Source organism: Balaenoptera borealis (assembly GCF_965194805.1).
Source record: "Balaenoptera borealis genome assembly, chromosome: 18".
Classification (NCBI taxonomy): Eukaryota; Metazoa; Chordata; class Mammalia; order Artiodactyla; family Balaenopteridae; genus Balaenoptera; species Balaenoptera borealis.
In genome coordinates, this window is record NC_138877.1 from 17435588 (window position 1) to 17456783 (window position 21196).

A 21196-nucleotide genomic window follows, 5' to 3' on the forward strand; every position below is an offset into this window, starting at 1 on the left:
ATTAAACTAAAGAATGTTATTTATTCTGGTTGACTTGTGTTGCAAAGTATGTATTAAAAGCCTCTTTTCTCAATTCTGTATAGTTGTAGAAGTGTTTATTAGTATTATGACTAATAAGGCTTTGGATGTGAATTGCAATCTAATACTTTTAGAAATAAGCTTAAAGTAGAAAAATACGTTTAATATTGTTTCTGTATTTTATATTTTTTATAGAATCTGATTTTTGACAAATTATAAAGGGAAGTGTCAGAAAAAGTTTCTAAATGAATATGAGGTGGTTTATCATATTTTAGAAGAACATATATTGTTACCTCTTTATTATCTATGGTAATAGAGAAAAATAAGGTAGATAATGCAGGACTCTTTTCATATTTTCAGTATTTATATAGATTCTACAGTGATGTAAATAAAGGGAACCTAAAGCTCTAGTCTTGAACTTAACTTACAAAATTTTTAGCAGCAATCCTGCTAGGTACTTGTCCAGTATATGCATGAGAACCTTGAGTGATGTAGTACTTATTTCTCAGGGCTGCCCTTTCCATTTCCTCACATTTTTGCTTGTTGTCACTGTAATTTACTTGAAAAGGAAGTTTTAGATTGAAAAAAAGCACAGGCTATTTCTGGAACTTTTTGATTTTCTGCTAGGTAATATACTTTTAGCCTAGACGTATAATGTTATACACCTTAACATCTTTTTGGGTGATTTCTGTTGACCATAGCATTCCTGGCACATAGCAAAATAGCTAGCCAGTAATAGATGTGGGTTAGCCGAAGTTGCTGTCACAGGAGAGAGCCAGAGAGTGGATCTTTGGTGTACATTTTCCCTGCCCTGGGAAAAGTGTAGCATAGACAGGCACTTGGCTGTCTTTCTGGGATTTGTTTAAAGCAATGATAATCATGGTGGAGCATGGTGGCACGGAAAGAAGACTTGAGGCCTTTGGTCCTGCAGCAGAGGTAGCCACTAAAAGGTCTGCTGAATGCTCAGGGCTGCCTTCCTTTCGCCTCAGAAAGACTTGTTTAAGGGTACAGTAAAATTCCTGTGCCTCTTCCCCCTATATTTTACATTTCTTGGGTAAAACTAAAAATGCTGATTCTGAGAACCAGGTTAGTTTATATTTGAAGGTAAATTAGCCTTGATTTTACGTTTTCAAAACTATTTTTGCTAAATAACTTGTTTTAACATTTTCAAAAGCATTTTCTTTGCAAAAATGAAATAGGTTTTAGTGGATAAGACCTACTTACTTTAATTATATTCTTTAAATTTTCTTATTGAGATTTTATGCCTTAATTCGTTTGACATCAGAATACTGTTAAATTATTGAGAGAACTTACGTGAAGTAAAAGTTTTTGTATTTGTCTTTAACAAAATGCTTTTACCTGAGACTTTTGACCAATATTAAAACCAAATTTTCTAAATGACAAGATTTCCATTAGTAAATATCTCTAGAGGTAGAGTATTATACTTTGCACTGTATTTTTTGTTACATGTCTAGATTTCTTTATGCCAAAAACCAGTGAGAGTAAAACATCTGAGTTTAGTTTTGCCAATGGCAAAAGTAAACTTTTAGTCCCTCTACTGGCTGCCTTTGTTGTAGCAGAGCTTAAATTTTTTTTTTTTTTTTTTCTTTTCAACTCAACTAAGCTAAAGTCTAGCTTTATGACCAAGGTGAATTTTGAGGCAAATTCTAATATGAACTGTCCCCAAATTGAGTGACTTCATAAACATACTTATTAAGAATAAAAATGGAAAGTAGTGACTTTTAAATATAAAGATTTGAGAATTATTAAACTGCAGAGGCTTGGCCCTGAATAGCTAAAAACATTATATTACACTGATTAAATCATAACTTTAGACTTTTGAAATGTTTATTTTTTGTAAAACGTGAAAAAAAATAATCTTGTGATACTGGCAGACAACTAAAAACGTGTTTTAGTTTGCTGGGTAAAAGAGAATGTCAGAGAAAGATGCCAGTTACTTACGCGCTTCTGCCAAGAGTAAGTGTACTACCAAAGGCGGAGGAGGAGCAGCCTAAAACTATGCCTAAGAAGCTTCATGGCGCAACATGGTCTGCTCATTTGCTGCAGGTGATTTAGAAATTTACGCTTAGATAAATGTTAAGACAATCAGTTTTATATAGAGGTTGGGATAACTTTTCCCTGAAGGAAAAAAACCCTCCTTTTGTGTATAAATTACGTTCATTAAATCATTATTCTAATTTAAAAAAAAATTTGTTTAGTTTTGGCTGCGTCGGGTCTTAGTTGCAGCACATGGGATCTTCGATGAGGCACCTGGGATCTTTCCTTGCGGCACGCAGACTCTTCGTTGCGGTGCGCAGACTTCTCTCTACTTGTGGTGTGCGGGTTTTCTCTTCTCTAGTTGTGGCGTGTAGGCTACAGGGTGCGTGGGCTCTATTGTTGTGGCGCACAGGTTCCAGAGCGCGTGGGCTCTGTAGTTTTGCAGGACGCGTGCTTTCTAGTTGAGGCGCACGAGCTCAGTAGTTGTGGTATGCAGGCTTAGTTGCCCCGTGGCATGTGGGATCTTAGTTCCCCGACCAGGGATCTAACCCGAGTTCCCTGCATTGTAAGGAGGATTCTTTACCACTGGACCACCAGGGAAGTCCCTCATTATTCTAATTTTTATCATAACTAACACTATTGCTTTTCTTATTGTGATTCTTGACTAAACTCTTTCACCTTAGAAAGGAAGGGCTCTTAGGCACAGTAGGATTAAGTGAGTAAATAGGTGAAATGAGGATAGCCATATTTTTCTTTACTTTTCTCTGCCTTTGATCTTTACCTGTATTTTCCAAAATTTAAAGTCATTAAAAACTTAATATTTATTTTTTTGTTTGTATGTAAAGTGAAAGTTGATTGAAGTTATATAGTTTTCAAAAGTAAGTGATATCTATCTATCTATATAGCATTTTGTTTTACTGTGTTTTTGCTGGGAGGTGGTATATTGATTTATATATAGAAAAATTGGTAGGTAAGACATCACAGAGCAACAGGAAACCAAGTAATGGAATAGTCCTACTGTACGTAGTTAATTTTACTGCAGATAGAATATAGTAAACCAAACTAATTGTAATAACATTCACTGTTGTGTGACTGTGGCACAACCCAGGTTGGTATAGAATTGTATTCAAGAGAATTTAGCTGCTACCAGTAGGACCTTCAGATGCTGTAGAAAGACCATGCGATTTAGAGTTGGAATCATGTTCTGGCATTGCCAGTTACAACTGTGTGACTTAGGGTTATATTGTTTAATCTCCCTAAACATTTTACCTCACCAAGTTTTTAGGGTCAAATGAGATAAATATAAGTGCTTTATTGTTATTATCAAGTACCTGGTTATTACAGTAATTTCAGGCATAGACTCTGAGGAGTATTATGTGTATAAGACTCTAGTAAAGTATCAATTGAAAGCTTTGTTGTCAAGGAAAAAGTAACTTTGATTTTAGTGTTTGAATTTAGCTTAAATTTTAATAACTCAGACTTTTTGCTAAATTTTAATACATTTGAACTTGACTTTTAGACATTGTGGTTCTTTAGAAAGTACGTATTAGCTTTTGGGTGGACATCATCATCCGTAAAGTTCTTAATAATTGTAGACCATTGTCGTTTAATTATAAATATGACCAATCCTTCGGCGGATAATTCTGATCGTGTTTACACAGAAATAAGAATAGATGGGTGTCCAATGTTTGATCAGAAAGTATGACTATTTGATTTAGGTTAAAATGTAAAGGTGATACAGAGACACTTTTGCAAGTATTTAGTCCATGCTCTAGTGGCATTAACAGATTTGCATGTCAGCCAAAGTAGTTTTAGCTTAAGGGTGAAAGCGAGGTATAGTAGTTTCGAAGATATTAGGACGTCTTGATTTTCTTTATCTCCCTTTGCCAATTTTTGAGCTAAAATGGTATTTGTAGAGACCAGGAGAGGAGAGTTATTATAGGTACATAGGTACATACGTTTATGATGTGTGAGAGTAGTGATTATGTATCATGCATCTAACACAATTCCTATGTACGGTAGCCACTCAGTAAATGTTTGAATGACAAACATGAATGAATGGACAATGGACAGTTGGACATATATAGGAAGGAGGTGGTATACCCTTGTAGCCTAGCAAATTGCTATATGTTAAGTTTGGGAAGCACTCATTTATATTGAGGTAAAGGTAAGTAACATCTATATATTTTGAAGCTTGTTGAAGTTTGTTTAGTTCCGAGTGGCTCTGTGAACTTGGGCAGGTCTATATTAGGCTATAATCAGTGAATCAATGAATATTTAACTGTCCAGTGCTTAGATATTTTGTGCTCAGTGCTGAGGAAGAATTATGACATGATCCTTGCCTTTAGTGTATTCAAACAGGAAACAATAGCAAACAGTACAAGATGGTGTATTTTTTAAGAAATGTAGTAAAAACGCATAACAAAATTTACCACCTTAACCATTTTTAAGTGTAGAGTTCAGTAGTGTTAATTACATTTACGTTGTTGTGTGAGGTGTTGTATATTTAAATTGAAAATATGAGGAGAGGATAAATGCTGTGGGGAAGCGGTATTCAAAATGTACTCCATGAAAGCACTCTAAATCCAATTTTATTTGAGGAAACGTTATATTTATACTTTTATTAATTTAAGTTTGAAAACTACCACTCTTAAAATTTGAAGAAGGAAAGGACTGAATTATTCAAGGCCAGAGTAATCAGGGAAGGTTTCAAGGCAGAAGAGGAAGACTTAAACTGGGCCTTAAAAAATGATTTGGAATTGGATGGGTTGTGGGCAGGGAAAAGGAAAAGCATTCTTCTTGAGGGAGCCAATCAAAGCTCAGAGGTTGGGAATATGAACATTGGCCGTTTCTCGATTAAAGAGAAGATCTGCATTATGAGAATTTATTGTTTATGTTGGGGGTGAATGGTGTGTAATGTAATGTCTCCCAAAATGTGTTCCATCTGCCATGAATGTTGTAGAGGAGGAGGGGAAGGGAAATTCATGTCTTTCTCCTACAAGGTTCTAGTAACATTTGAATGCGACTGTGCGTTTGAGAGCTTAAAAGGTTATATCCAACATATTTTAATTTTATATGACCAGAGGAAGTTTTCTCTACCTGGAACCATTGTTTCTTGGACACCAGTCTGAAAACTGTATATGCCACTTACATACACTTTTTTGACTTGATCAAGAAATTTAATATACCAGATACCCCCTGCTCCCACTTTATGATTAGGTTATAATCACAGTTACCGTATGTGAAAAGTGTTGGTAAACTCATTCAACAAATACGGAGTATGTACTGTAATCTGCTAATGATTGAGAGTTATATAAATGTAAGGAAAATGTTACAGAACCATAAGATATTACATGCATACAACCCTTCTACATTCTTGCTATTCTATGTATGGTCAGTGAACATTAGCGTCTCCTAGCCTGCAGTCTTGTTAGAAATGCGAAACCTTAGTCTTTGTCCCAGACTTATTGAACCAGAGCCTGCATTTTATTAAGATCACCAAGTGATTCATATGCCCATTAAAGTGTGCATTTGTCGTATGCTGTTTTACATCATATCCAACACAACTTTGTTCTGTCCTTTCTTGAACACTATTAGTAGCAGAGAATTTGATACCTTTGATTTCCAGCTTAGGGTTTACCCTCTTGAAACTTCTACCCTCTGGTCATGGTTTTGCCTTAAAGAGTTGTACAGAATCTGCTTCAGTATCTCAAATGAGAGTCATTTATATGTGAAAGATAAGCTTATGTTTATCTGAGTCCCTACCAAAATGTGTCACCTAGAATTGATCATAGTACTCATAGAGTGACTTGGCCAGAGATTTGAATGGAAGTTATTGAAGTTATTTCACCTTAACTATAGAGCATTTTAAGAGCTCTGTGCCACTGTGTTCCATTGCCTCCGCTGCTGTTGTTTTTTTACTCCTCTCGCCAAGCAATTTCTTTAAGTAGCCATCCTTCTTACTTTTAACTTTTCATATTGGACTGTTCTTAAATTTTGCTAAGCTCAGGGTAGGCCTAGTGTTTCTTTGGAACCAGCTCTTAGAGCCTTTCCATACCTAGTCACTTGGTTAGATACTTTGATTATAGGCATAGATTACTTGGTAAAGGATCACCTAGTATTTTGCTTTCCTCTTTAAGAAGTTTCTAAAGAAAATTACCTATTATTTTAATTTGTAATATCTAGATATGTCAAATCATTAGAATTGAAATGTAGGGTCCCTTTTAAGAAATTAAATACTTTTACTTAGTTACATAAATATAGATGCTCACTGTAAAAATTAATACAATACAAAAATGTAGAAAGAAGTGAAAAATCCATTTTTTCCTCTTTCTAATTCTAACCCTTCAAGGTTAACCTCTGTTTAGTTTACATTTCCTTCTAAACCTTTTTAAAAAATGTACAAAAGGTATGTGCTATAAATAAAATTTAAAAAAGAAAGGGGGATTTATATACTGTTCTGAAAATTAACTTTTTACTCAGAATAGAATAATTAAGCTGATCTCTAGACCTTAATACGATCAATGTGTTTTTTGACTTTAGGGAAGAAACCCTTTTTTTTTGGAGCCAGCAATAATTATTACAATTACTGATGGGAGCAAGTTGACTACTACCAGTGGAGTCCAGGATGAGGTAAGTTATGTTTATATCAGCATGGATTATGCAAATGCAGTTGAAAAATCTTTATCTATGTGTACATGGTAGGATATTGAAACCTTAAGTAGGTTCTCTATTTGATGCAATCTAGAGTCATCTGGCTCCTAGAACTCATTTACCTTCTCTGTTGTTTGTAGCAGTGGCCTCTAAATTTTCTTGAATAGGAATCCCTTCTGTGAAAAATTTTGGAGCCTACCACCCATCTCAATTATATATGTATTTTTGAGTTTATGTGAGGGTCACAGTGTCAGTTCATATAGTAAATTTAGTAAAATGAATTCTTATTTTCAGGCTAAAAAAATGGAGACAGCATTCTAATAATTTCTTCCCATATTTCAGTGGTTTGTCATGTGTACTGCACTATGGAGACTCCTAGACTAGAGTACAGCAAAGCCAAGAGGAGGTTAAAACTAGGAAAAGTGAAGGTGTTTGGGCATTTTAATTCTAAGTCAAATACCGTATAAATAATTTATAGCTAACCTCACGTATTCTCTACTAGCATGCATTGTGCAGAGTTGGTTGTGTGTGATGTGATAGGGTGAGTGCCAGAGGTTTATTTTAACTTTAAGCTGTTCTTAGTTTAGTATTTGAACTGCTCTTTTTTTTGTTGTTGAGGCATGCGGGATCTTTCGTTGCGGTGCGTGGGCTCTTTGTTGTGGTGCGCGCAGGCTTCTCTCGAAGTTGTGGTGTGTGGGTTTTCTCTTCTCTAGTTGTGGTGCACAGGCTCCAGGGCGCGTGGGCTCTGTAGTTTGTGGCTCGCAGGCTCTAGTTGAAGTGCACAAGCTCAGTAGTTGTGGCACATGGGCTTAGTTGCCCCTCAGCATGTGGGATCTTAGTTCCCTGACCAGGGATTGAACCCGTGTCCCCTGCATTGCAAGGCAGATTCTTTACCACTGGACCACCAGGGAAGTCCCTGAACATTGCTTTTGAACATGTCGTTTATTAAAATAGGTTGATGTAGAAAGGAGATGGTTTAGGCTACTCTCTTTACTGCTTGCATTTGATTTAGAATCTTAATTTTAATTCTCACTGTATTTACACACGGTTTGATTAAGTAGGAAGAGTGTAGTCTTTAAGTTCAGTGATTTTTAGAAATACTTTCGTTTGTGTGACATTGCGGAATGCAGATTGGACATGGAGTCAGGACACGTGGTTTCTAGTCATTATTCAACTACTTTCTAGCAGTGACGTTTGTATCAGTTACCTAGCTTCCCTAAATTTCTATCCTTGTTCGTGAAATAAAAGTGATAATTCTTGCCTTACCTCATAGGGTTGTTGGAAGACTGAAATGAAATAATGTATATGAAAGTGCTTGGTAGGCTGTAACGAAAAGAACAACTGTATTGTTCTATCATGAAGCATTGGAACTAGTAAAGAATTGTTATTGCCTGATCTTGACTTGAGGGGAAGAGAGCCAGAATTATTTTGTTTGAGCAGTTGATGTTGAAGGGAGTTTAGGATATAATTCATAGAGAAACAGTTGAAAAATTTAAGTAGATTAAAATTCATAATTAAATAATTTATAGTCTATACATAATTAGTAGCCTTGGAACACTCCATAGCTGAACTTAATGGATTTTGGGGCTTTCTTAAACTTAGTTGATGTGTATAGCCAATTATATCCTGCCACTATCAGGAACAGATAGACATTGATTATATACATGAACAATCAATATGTTGTTTAACTTTAAATTTGAAGCTCTCAAACTGATTTTTCCCACTTTACCTTCCTTTTGAAAAATTTGACTGAGAGAAAGATTGAGATATCAATAATCAGGTCAGAAATACTAATGATTTTGTTTTGTAGTTATGATGAGTACAATAGTATTTCTCATTTATATTTATATTTACATTTATATTTATATTTATATTCCTACATGTGAGATTATCCATTCAAGGTGCTCTGGTCTTACCACCTTTGTAGAAATGCCCTTTGGGGTACAGTATATTTTGTTCCCATATATCTGGATCCGGTTTGTTTGTAATATTTGTTTCATAGGGCCTCCTCTAGCTTTAAAAAATATCTTGAAATATACATGGATGTTGGAATTGCTCACCTTTCTTCCTAGGTCCTTGGGAAAGATATTGGAGAAATAGACCTATGTGTTTATAATAACCTAAAACTCCTTGCTAGTAAAGTGGGGAAGATTTTCCTGTGGGCCAGGAGCTTACCTTTTAGTTCTCTTATATATTCTACAATATTTAGCATAGTTCTGAGACCAGAGCTTATATTTTAAAAATATTGATTATAAATATTGTTGTATTGAGTCTGGTAGTCATCAAGATCAAAATTGATCACTGCTACTTCTTATCTGAGGTGGAAGAGTCATTTGTTATAAGGCAAAGGTTTATTTTGGATATGCGGTTGGAACATAGGTCTCTGAGTTGTGTTGGGTTTCAAGTTTAGGAGTTTCTTCGATCATCGGCATGTTTGGTTCTTAATGTTCCAACAAGACTCATTTTTTGGGCCAGAGGATGTACCCTATATGTGTATATTGTGGAAGCTTAATTTTTTAAAAATTTTATTTTATTTATTTTTTTATATAGCAGGTTCTTATTACCTATTTTATACATATTAGTATATATATATATATATATATATATATATATATATGTCAGTCCTAATCTCCCAATTCATCCACCACCATCCGCGCCCCCGCTCCCCGCCACTTTCCCCCCTTGGTGTCCATATGTTTGTTCTCTACGTCTGTGTCTCAATTTCTGCCTTGCAAACCAGTTCATCTGTAACATTTTTCTAGATTCCACATATATGTGTTAATATACGGTATTTGTTTTTCTCTTTCTGACTTACTTCACTCTGTATGACAGTCTCTAGGTCCATACACGTCTCTAAAAATGACCCAATTTCGTTCCTTTTTATGGCTGAGTAATACTCCATTGTATATATGTACCACATCTTCTTTATCCATTTGTCTGTCAATGGGCATTTAGGTTGCTTCCATGACCTGGCTATTGTAAATAGTGCTGCAATGAACATTGGGGTGCATGTGTCTTTTTGAATTATGGTTTTCTCTGGGTATATGCCCAGTAGTGGGATTGCTGGAATGCTGGTCTCTTCTAGTCCAAGTAATTAAATTATGTTATTCATTTTGAGGAGAATTATCAATTTATAAGAAGCATAAAGATGCTTTTTGGTTTGCTTTTGTGTTTGTGTGTGTGTATGTGTGTGTATGCATGTGTGTGGTTCATGTGATCGATATTGTTGTAATTTCTCCTAGGAGATAACAAGCAGAATGTTCCCTTTGCCTCTTTCTCTTCCGTTCTCTTAATGTTTGCCTTTGGCAAAACTTGATTCTTTTTAAAGATTTATTGAATGAGTGATTGTGTTGATGATTTCCACATTAGGTATGTGTATAATTCTTGATTACCTGTGACTGCTATTAATGTGACCTGTCACTGTTTATGGAGTTTTGCGTCCCACCCGTACAATACCCTTTGCTTACGAGTTATATTATCTCACATAGTGTATTTTATCTGTTCTGCCAGTGCTATTTTTCAGGCATAAGTGTTCCTGCTGCTTTGAAATCATCCTTATGGCATATAAGGAAACATGGAGCTCATCTAGTATTACTTTTTATTTTACAAATGAGGAAATTGAGATCCAGGGAGGCAAAGTGATTTGCTGAAGGTTATAACATTTATTATTGCCAAATTCTGGATTAGAATTGATCTAAATTCTAAAGACATCCCAGCCCCTCAAGACCCAGTGCTTTTTCCCTGATGCTATCTACAGTCTTTCTGTTTGATTCTATTATTGTATGTTCTGGAGATTTACGTTCTATTTACCTGATTTCCTGTTTGTCTGCTTCCGTTTTCTATACATTTGTGACGTAGGTATTATGTTCTTATTCACTCAGTGTCCCTTGAATGACTATTATGACCTGGGCATTTCTAGTCAGTGAAGATAACAAAGATGAATAGGGTGGATTTCTGGTTCTTAAGTTCACAGTCTTATGGGGGAGGATTGCCTATTAAGTGGTTTTATGAATGATAAACTAGAGATGCCTACTAGGTGTATGGGAGCGCTAAAGAGGGAGGGGAGGGTTAATATTACCTATCTTGTACATACGTCAAATCCTGTGTAATGTGAATTTTTATAGTCATTTTAATTTTGATTAAATGCAAGGATCTTGTGGATGATTTGGTATAGGATGTGGCTCATAGATTATATCTGTGAAAGTTATAGAGAAACCTGGTACAAAGTTGTTTTGAGTGTAGAAAATAGTTAATGGAAAAACTTGGTGCCATAGTGCCTCCTGACCTGGCTAAATTTGTACAGGCTGGAATGATCTAATTACTTATAACTTGTTTGTCAAAATAATGTAGGGATACCATTTCCTCTGTGAGGGTTCATCATTTAGCAGTATGTTAGGAATTACAAGAGAAACTGTGTATTATGGACAAAAATCCTGAGCTGTATGAAATCATTTTACCTTAGTTTATGATTTTAATGATCTTTTTTGGCCTTATTTAATAAAAGTCCAGGCCATTGTCGGAATTGTTCATGAGTGTGTTTTAGTGTAGTGTTTTTTGGATAACTCTGTAGGACTTTTGATGACTGCTTGTGATGGAAGAGTATGTGTGTATTTTTTGACTTTTTTTTCTTTTTAAATGTAGCTATTTGGTAAAACTGGTTGTTTACCGTATTTTCACTTATGAGCTCTGAGTTAGATGGGACTTTGAATTCTGATACACGAGAAATCTATATTTCTTATTGCCATAATAGTCATCTTTGGTGGTTTTTTTTTTTTTTTCATCTTTGGTGTTGATAAACATACTTGTGGTCATATACTCATAATACCATTTATCATGTTATGTTACTAATGTATCAAATGTTTTGGTAGAATCACCAAATTTTAATTAGAGTTATTGAAAAAAATTTTTTTTCTGGTTTTTATTGCTTGCAAAGATCTTCTCTAGTACTCTTTTGCAGTGGAAAACTATTCTGTGCTATGATTCCAGGAACACATGTCTAACTATATTGCTCAATAAAGTAGTCAGAAGAAATCCTGCCAGTACCTTCTTGGTGATGAATGACATTCCAGGATCATGTAGCAGTTAGTTTTCTCTTCCTTGAAAGTGCTAATAGTAGTGTTATCTTTCAAATATTGAGATTTGCTGAAGATTTTTTCTGCATCTCTTTATCAGTTATGATTGCCCTGGAGGCTAACATTTTAGAGAAGATATTTGCAGTCAAAAAAACCTGTTGGCTTTTGGCATTAAAAATTTTGCCTTATGAGTTTTCCCAGCTTTTTAAGACAAACTAGGACAGCTACTTTCATAACTGCTTGGAAGATGTTCAGAAAGTGCACATGTTTGTAGAAAGAGAAATGTCTGAGTAACCTCAACTGTGTGACTGTGTGTTCAAGTGGCTATAGTTTGGGGTCTTATCTTTCAACTTGTCAGTTCTCAAAAGTTGATGCAGAAGTCCCATCAGTCTTTGAGATGTGGACTGGTATTAGTGATTTTTCTGGATCATTCTGGGCAATGTTTAATGGTTTTATCTCTTGTAAGGATAATCTATAATTAGGATCTATAATTACAGTTTGTATTTAACTCTTCATGATATATACTGATTAAAAGACAATCCAGAATTTTTAAATCTGTTTCTACTATCTGAAATAATTCAGAAACCCCATCTCCCCCCACCATAAAATATTTGTATTTCACTAAAGTCACCAAAAATATGTGCCTTAAGCTGTCAAAACTATTTTAATTGTGTCTACAAAGATTTTTAAACACATATTTAAAATTGTTGTTGTTTCCCAGTACACTTAGAATTTGGGGGAATTTTCTCTTTATTTTTTTCTTTTTCAAAAAGACTTCTAAGGAATCTTGAGGGACGTCATTGTAGTATGATAGACTGTATTAAACAGATCTGTGTGTAAATTCGTTTCTGAGTTTTCATTATCAAGATTAGCTCCTGTCTTACTGATTTGTGATTCAAATGTTCTAAACATATGTGTAACATTACTATATAAATATGTTAGTCTCTATCAATTAACTTTCCAAGAACATTTACTAAGAATTTGTTGGATATAGATCATTTGCATTTTCTTTTTTACCCATATTTTTGACTGTGTTCTCTCAACCCCTTACTTCTGGTGTGCTATAGAAATGTATAATATCTACAATTATTATTATTTGAAAATATGTAATTATAATAAAAATGCATAATTAAAAGAAGTTGATGATATACTTCAATTTAATACCTGTAGTGAATTTTCAGCAATTCACACTTGCAATACTCTTTTTGAAAGAACCTTTTTTCAAGGTCATGTGCAAAGAAAAACTCTTAAGGATTGCCTCTAGACAGACACTATAATAGAATAATTAAAAGGAAATACTGGCTGATCAATCTTTAGTGAAGCTGTATGGCTACAGTTACTCATCAATTATCTAGAATTCTGTGTTAAGATATATCAAAATAGTTTTTATTTCAGAGGGTGAAGCATTTATTAGCCTGTCAGAACCAATAAGCAAGAAGAGATGCTACACATGTAAGAAAAATTTCATTTAGAGATGTTTCTATTATTCTTCTGATTCTAGCTCTTACATATATAAACTACTGATATTTAGAAAAGTTGTTTTCAAATGGCTGCATCAAAATCACCTAAGTGTTTTATAAAATATACATGCCTCAGCTCTAATTCTGGAAATTTTGCTTCCATTGATCTGGGCAGGGACCTGGGAATCTGTATTTTTGGATGTGTCTAAGTTGATTCTGATGCACAGTCAGGGCTAGAAACCATAGTTTTAGAACATAACTACAAATATATATATTTTAAAACTACAAAAAATACATGTGAAAATAAACAACTTTAACAAAACAAGATAAAACTGTTTTTGAGGTACATGGCCAGCAATATGTTTTGTTTAAGGTAAAAATTAATTCTTGACCTTTAGAATTGTTAAACTTGGGAATTGGGTGTCCAAGGGATATGGAATAGGTCTTCTGTGAATATTTTTTTTATTGTGTTTGATATGACTTAGAATCACTTACTGGATAGCCCTCAAATATTAACTTCTGTACCAAGTGCAGTCAGTCTTTAGTTACTGCATATGGTATGCTGTATTGAAGAGGACTCTTAGACCCTGAGAATGAGAATAGGGTAGAGGAGAAGAGGGTAAAAAAGGGGGAGTAATTAATTCATATTATATATCATGTGCTTGCTATATCTGTCTTAGGAGTTTTTATCGAAAGGACTACATAGTTTTCTCTTAACCTTACTACGCTTTAATTCCTGATTTGGATGTTCATAACTAGCATTATTTTTTTTAAAGTTTATATATACATAGAATTGGTGATAGTTACACTTAATTTTTGCTTTCTAGAGAGTTGCTGCTAAAATACCCTTCCATAATGAATTGTTCCAATTTTGAATGCTTAAAGTATATTTTAGATTAATTCAGCAATGATTTTTCTTGTGCTGCATAGTGACTTTGGTTGTGTACAAGAATAGTGGCACACCATACATTTATATTTAGTACTGCTATATTCTAGGTACTGGGGACACAAAGATGGAATTAAGCAAGGCTTTTGCCCCTTAGAAAACATATTATCTTTCAAGATAGGAAAGTAAATAAGCATTTTTAACACTCTAAGATAAATCTCATGGCAGAAATAAAGAGAGAAGCTAAGTTTTGAGGAATGAGTAAGGAATTGAGCCATGACATTGCAGGAAGAGGGAACAGTGTATATATAAAAGTATGAAGGCATGAGAACAGTATATTGGGAAGCTATAAATTCTATGAGTGGAATATGGTCAGTGTAGGTAGGAGAAGTGGATGCTTGAAGTGTAGGTAGAGGCCAGATGAAACCATCCTAAGGAGACTGGACATCATTCTGTTAACATTTGCAGAGGAGGTGTTGAAGATATTAAGCAGATGAGTCACACGATCAGATTTGCATTTTAGTAAGTGTACTTTGCTAGAACGTGAAAGAAGATAGATTTGAAGGATGGTAAACTGGGAAGAATTAGCAGACTACATGCAACAACCCAGGAAAAACATGGGGTGTGCTAAAACTAAGCCAGCGCCAAACAGGGAGGCAGAAGTCTGAGAGGTTCATGGGTTTTCATAGGTGTACTAGGCAGGTCCTCAAGGACGGTAAGGGAGAAGAAAAAAGCAAAGTGTCTGACAGGGTTCTGAACCCAGGGTCCCTGCTTGGGCTTCAGAGGGTTCTGTAAATTCCCTGAAATCGTATCCAGACATTGTCTAGATATATATGCACAGTTTTCTGGGGGACAGAGGTCTCTAGCTTTAATCATATTCTCAGACAAGTAAAAACAAAACAAAACCCACGGTTTTAGTAGTATTTTGAGGTTTTCAACTTGGGAGTCTATGTGTGGATATTATTGGCAGTGGTGACTGAGATGGGGTTATTGGATAAGTAGTAGAAAAGAATATAAAATAATTGATCAAGTATCATTAACTTTAGGGTACAAATGTATTAAAGGAGTTATGAGCCAACTTTTTAAACAGTAAACTTAAAGACTTTTTCTTGCCTTTTAACATTATGTCTTAGGAAAAGTATTTTGTATTTAAAAACAGAAATAAGCAGAATTTTATCTCTGGGTTCTGATAGACCTTTTATTTTGAAGATTAAATAAATAATCATCATCTTATTATTTATTTATCAGATCTTTAAGTTGTTTTGTTTAAGGCCATAATGTAAACATCTTCAAGTGCTTATTTTAAACAAGCATGAACATTGATAGAATGCTAGGACAAGAGCATTGTGTCAGGTGGTATACCTTGTAGTAGTGTCAAGTCATTTAAAGAGGATGGAAGCGTAATTCCTTTTCTGTTCAACAGTATGTAATTTAAGATTGGCTTTGACTGCATTGGCAGTTTCTGCCAATTAAACTCAGTTCAAGTCAGTCTGTTAGGTGTATTTCATGCCTCTCTAAGTCAGATTACAATTTGAGAGCATGAAAAAGCTGAGTACTTGGTCTCCTGATGGGGCACACTCACCTAAGCCTGAGGGTGTTAGTCTTTTATAAATACCTTCATTATATTATTTAGCTGTGTTCCATAAATAGCTATTGTATATAACTTCCACTTTGAATTGTTCTTTTCAGATGTAATGCAATAGATTTACAATTTTTTAGGTTTGCGTATTAGGAATAAACGTGCATTGACTGGAACGATACTGAAACTATGATCTTTACATCAAGGCAAGGCTACACTTTGATCTAGACAAGGCTGTTTTGGTATATTTTTCCCCACGCTCTGTCTTTTCAGGTTGAATTACTGATTTTTCCCCCTTTGTTTTGTTTGTTGTGGTTTTGATGTTTTTTTTCCTTTCAGCTAAAGGAGCAGTCCAGTGGTTTTCAAGAAGTGCCAAAGTGCACTGACTGTCTCATGATGACTGGTGCCTCAGGGAGGGTCATGATTCCTGGATACAGGATCGACCTGATCCTGGATGTCACTTCAAGCAGTCAGATCGTGGGGAAAAGCCTTGTCTAATGGCTAGCCTTCCTCAAAAGTCTGATGCTAGTCATCTCGGAAGGCCTCAGAAAGAGCCTTAAAGGTGAGCAGAGTAGAGTGTAGTTCTCTCTGGGGGCTGTTAATATTTGTTGGAGAATATGATTCAACACAGAATGACAACCCTAACCTGACAAATCCAGGTTCAGTTGGTAAATTTAGTTTATAAATTTGTTGAGGATGGTGATCAGACCTCAACTTTTGACTTATTAGAAACCACCTTCCTAACCTTAAGATCTATAAAGGGAGGAATTTGGTATTTCCTGGGCCCTTCAGAACCTTAGGTTAGTATCTGTTGTCTTAAATGGAAACAGCCTACTATCACAACTAAGGAACACTTTAGTTACAAAATTGCATTATGTTAAATACCCATGGATTAAAAAAAATGTAGTGAAGTATTCTCTTAGTTTATATGTTTATCATATATCGATTATATATCAGGCAATTGGGCTTCAGGGCTTGGAAGGGCAAATTGGCATTTGATTTGTGTGTTACACTGATTTTTTTAAAAAACAGCCACTTTTGAAGCAGTTTGGATTTATGTAACACATATTTGGTTGCATTCAACTTGAAGAATTAGTACTACCTGCATCATTTGAGTAACATTTCTAACCCCATAAAAGATTCTTTAGAGATGTTTTGAGCATTTTGTTTTGGAAAATATTTAATTCTAGGCCTCTTTCTCTTGTCCTTTGAAGTACTTACAGAACCTAATTGTTCATATAATAATCTTGATTGCTAAATTTTCAATAAACTCTAAAACTTGTCTGTCTTAATAAGACTTACTAGGTTTTTGTTGAAAAAAATTTTTTTTAATTGAGTCACTTATATTAGTAAAAAAATAATATGGGCATGCACAATCCCCAATGTATGTGTGTACATTTTTACATTTAGAAATTATATATATCACGATGTATTAATATTAGAAAACATATACAAAAGTAAGAATTTTAAAAGATGAGATGAAAAAACTTATATAAAGGGAGTTCTGATATTTCCCCCCGCCACGCATCATGATGTATTTCGGGTTGACAAACTCTTTTTAAAGGCCAGATAGTAAATATTTTAGGCTTTTCAGCCCATATGGTTTCTGTTGGAACTACTCAACTCTGCTGTTGTAGGGTAAAAGCAGCCACAGACAATATATTAAACAAATGAGCATGGCTGTTTTCAATAAAATTTTATTTACTGAAACAAGCTGTGGGCTGGATTTGGCTGGAGGACCATAGTTTGTTGACCCCTGGAGTATACCCTGTTTTGCAGACCACTGCCCTAGACTTTGCAGTTGTGTTATACTACTTCTGTTAGATCCTTTCACCATCAGTTTTAGAGTACAGTTGATCTTCCTTATTGAAGTGAGCAGAAGAATATTAGCAGTCAGAATGTATTGTTTAATTGAACAGATCCTTCTTGAATACCAGTGATGTTCAGACATAAGGTTAGGTGCTGGGATGAGTTTGGTAAGAGAGACAGGTAAACAGTTGTGGCATGGTGTAAGAAGTAATTTGATTACAGCACAAGCTGCTGTGAAAGTGAGGCTGGCTCTGGGAAATGATGTATTAAGTTGGACTTGAAAACTTAATGCAAATTTGTGAAGTAGATGAGTTCAAAGGCATAAAGGTGATAGAAGAGAGCATGGGAGAACCATATATACCTCAATAACTGATTGCTGGCAGAGTGTTCAAGAAAGAAGCAATAGGGAATGAGACTGGACAGATCAACATGGCTCATAGTGTGTGCTCCACCAAGGAGCTTGAACTTTGCCTTATAGGTTGATGGTAATTGTTGAAGAGATTTTAGCAGAGGAAGAAGTGATCAGATTTGAATTTTAGAAAGACAGTGGCAGTAGTGTGGAGTATACAAGGAGTAAATATTTTTGGTAACTTTTTTTTTTTTTTTTAACCTCTTTGTAAAAGAGGACACAAATTGTTTGTGGGTTGTTTTGTACCAGCCATAAAATAAAGAAACTTGGAATATTATTTAGCAACGAAAATGAATGAACTATTGACATGCTACAATGTGGATGAACCTCCAGAACATTATGCTAGGTGCAAAAGACCACATGTTGTATGATTCAGTTTTTACATTTTATGGAATGTCCATAAAATAGATTAGTGGTTGCCTGGGAATGGACTGGGGACTCACTGCAAATGGGAGCAAGTGATCTTTTCAGGGTGTTGGAAATGGTCTAAAACTGGATGGTGGTGGTAGTTGTACAACTCTGTAAATTTACTAAAAATAATTGGATTGGGCACTTTTTTTTAATTGAAGTAGAGTTGATTTACAATGCTGTGCCAATATCTGCTGTACAGCAAAGTGTCTCAGTTATACACATAGAGACATTCGTTTTTAAATACTCTTTTCCATAATGGTTGATCCCAGGAGGTTGGATATAGTTTGGATTGGATACTTCTTAAGATGGGTGCATTTTATGGTAGGTAATTATATCTCAATAAAGTTGTTAAAGACCTCACTTTTTTTTTTTTTTTTTGGCTGTGTTGGGTCTCCGTTGCTGCACGCGGGCTTTCTCCAGTTGCGGCGAGCAGGGGCTACTCTTCGTTGCGGTGCGCGGGCTTCTCATTGCAGTGGCTTCTCCCGTTGCGGAGCATGGGCTCTGGGCACTCGGGTTTCAGTAGTTGTGGCACGCGGGCTCTAGAGCGCAGGCTCAGTAGCTGCGGCGCACGGGCCCAGTCGCTCCGCGGCATGCGGGATCCTCCCGGACCAGGGCTCGAACCCGTGTGCCCTGCATTGGCAGGCGGATTCCCAACCACTGCGCCATCAGGGAAGCCCAAAGACCTCACTTTTGAAATTTGTTGGATAAAACATATTGCTGATTCCCAAGTAATTGCTCTTTCCTCTGAACAAATATTGATCTTAAGCTGCTGGAACCAAAAAAAGGTGTTTTTTTTTTCCTCCTAAACTTAAAGGGTATACATTGTAACTACAGAGTTAATTGTAGGAACTACCAACTAAATAAATCACATTGTTACTAAATTTTATAGAATTCACTTTGACTTTAATATTTTAAATTTTCCTTTCCTTATTAAATATCATATGAGGAGAACCTTCTTAAGTGGAATATTGGATAATATTAAAAAGCTAGAAGTAGCGTAAGGGAAATTTACTCCCCCCGCCCCCCTTTTTTTTCCTCCAAGGAAATAATTGCTAAAGGAAAAACCTGAAGTTTGATGATTTAAAATTTATAAGTTGTTTCCTCAGTCTTAACAGTTATAGAAAATGGAGTACTAAGCAATTGGAAAATAGTTAATTTTACTCAAATATTTATTGAGGGCCTACTATGTGCTAGGCACTGTTTTTTAGAAACAGATTATGAAAGGTTCTTCCTATGTTACTTTCATTCCTGGCTGCTAAAATTTATGAGGTTGAGTCGTAATCATTAAGAAAATATGTACAGAACTTAATTATTTTACCTTTTATTGTTTACAAGGTAATTTCACATCTCACTTAATTCCTAATTCTGCGAGAGTAAGGGAAATGAGTCTTGTAGTATAGCCGATTCCCAAGTAAGAGCCGGAGCTGGGACTTGACCATTGGTGTTTATTTTTACTTCAAGTCCATTGCTCTTTACGTGCTAGTGTGGGATTTAAAAAAACAAACAAACAAACAAAACCCCACCACCACCACCAACAGTACAGTACTGCATAAGGATAGGCATATAGATCAATAGATAAAATCAAGAGTCAAGAAACAAACCATACATTTATGGTCAATTGATTTTCGAAAAGGGAGACAAGATAGTTTAATGGGGAAAGAATAATCTTTTCAAGCAGTGGTACTGAACAACTGAATATCCACATGCAAGAGAGTGAGGTTAGACTCTTACCTGACACCATGTACAAAAATGAAATCAAAATTGGTGGGCAGCCTAAATGTGAGAGCCAAAACCCTTGAGAGAAGAAACATAGGCGTAAATTTTGATGACGTTGGATTAATTAGGCAGTGGTTTCTTAGACATGACACCAGAAACACAACCAAAGGAAAATTAGATAAATTTGACTTCATCAAAATTAAAAGCATTTGTGCTTCAAAGGATACTGTGAGGAAAAGATAGTAACAGGAGAAGATATTTGCAAATCACATATCTGATAAGGGCCTAGTATCCAGAATATAAAAGGAACTCTCATGACACAAAAATAAAAAGACAACCCAATTTAAAAAAAGGGCAACAGATTTGAAAAGATATTTTTCCACAGAAGACATACAAATGGCCAGTAAGCACGTGAAAAGATGTTCACCATCATTAGCCATTATGGAAATGCAAACCAAAACCATAATGAGATACCACTTCATACCTACTATAATGACTAAAATAAAAAAGATGGATAAAGCAAATGTTGATGAAAAGGTAGAGAAACTGGAACCCTCATTGCTGGTAGGAGTGTAAAGTAATGTAGCTGCTGTGGAAAACTGCTGTTTGACAGTTCCTCGAGAAGTTCAACACAGTTATTCTGTGACCCCAGAATTCTACTCCTGGTATGCACCTAAGAGAAATGAAAACATTACCACGTAAAATGTCATATCAGCATTATTTATAATAGCCAAAAAGTAGAAACAATATAATGTTCATCAACTGATGAATGCATAAACAAGTGTGGTATATCCATACAAATGGAGTGTTGATCCCCTTAAGAAGGAATGAAATTCTGACATACACTGCAGTGTGGATGAACCTTGAAAATATGCTAAGTGAAAGAAGTCAGACAGAAAAGGCCACTTACTGCATGATTCCATTTATTTGAAATGTCTAGAACAAGCAATTCCATAGAAACAGAAATAGTGGTTGCTAGGGGTTGGGGATAAGAGGAGATGCTAATGGGTATGGGGTTTCTTTTTTGGGTGATGAAAATGTTCTGAAATTAGATAGTACCTCACTGGTACAGCCATTCTAAAGAAATGAAATAAAACAAATGGAAAAACTCCTATCTTTACCTGCATACATCTATTTCTCTCTCTAGTGCCTGTCTTAATTTCCTTAATTTCCTTTCACAGCAAA

At 35.2% G+C, this 21196-nt stretch overlaps 1 protein-coding gene across 9 annotated transcripts in view; it reads left to right on the forward strand.

Annotated features, from left to right (window-relative positions):
* The window catches only part of INTS6 (integrator complex subunit 6), a 109910-nt gene that overhangs the window by 18072 nt on the left and 70642 nt on the right, over nucleotides 1-21196 (forward strand). For 7 of the 9 annotated variants that reach the window (XR_014236930.1, XR_014236931.1, XR_014236932.1 and 4 more), the window contains one exon: nucleotides 6559-6648. The exons of 1 other annotated variant lie outside the window; for it this stretch is intronic. Coding sequence is in view for 3 of the 8 variants with exons in the window: in XM_082365331.1 (XP_082221457.1) it covers nucleotides 6559-6648 (90 nt within the window). In the remaining 5 variants the exon portion in view is untranslated. Of the gene's footprint in view, nucleotides 1-6558; nucleotides 6649-16088; nucleotides 16229-21196 lie in introns of those variants that run through there. One more of the 9 variants, XM_082365335.1, reaches the window with a different exon arrangement.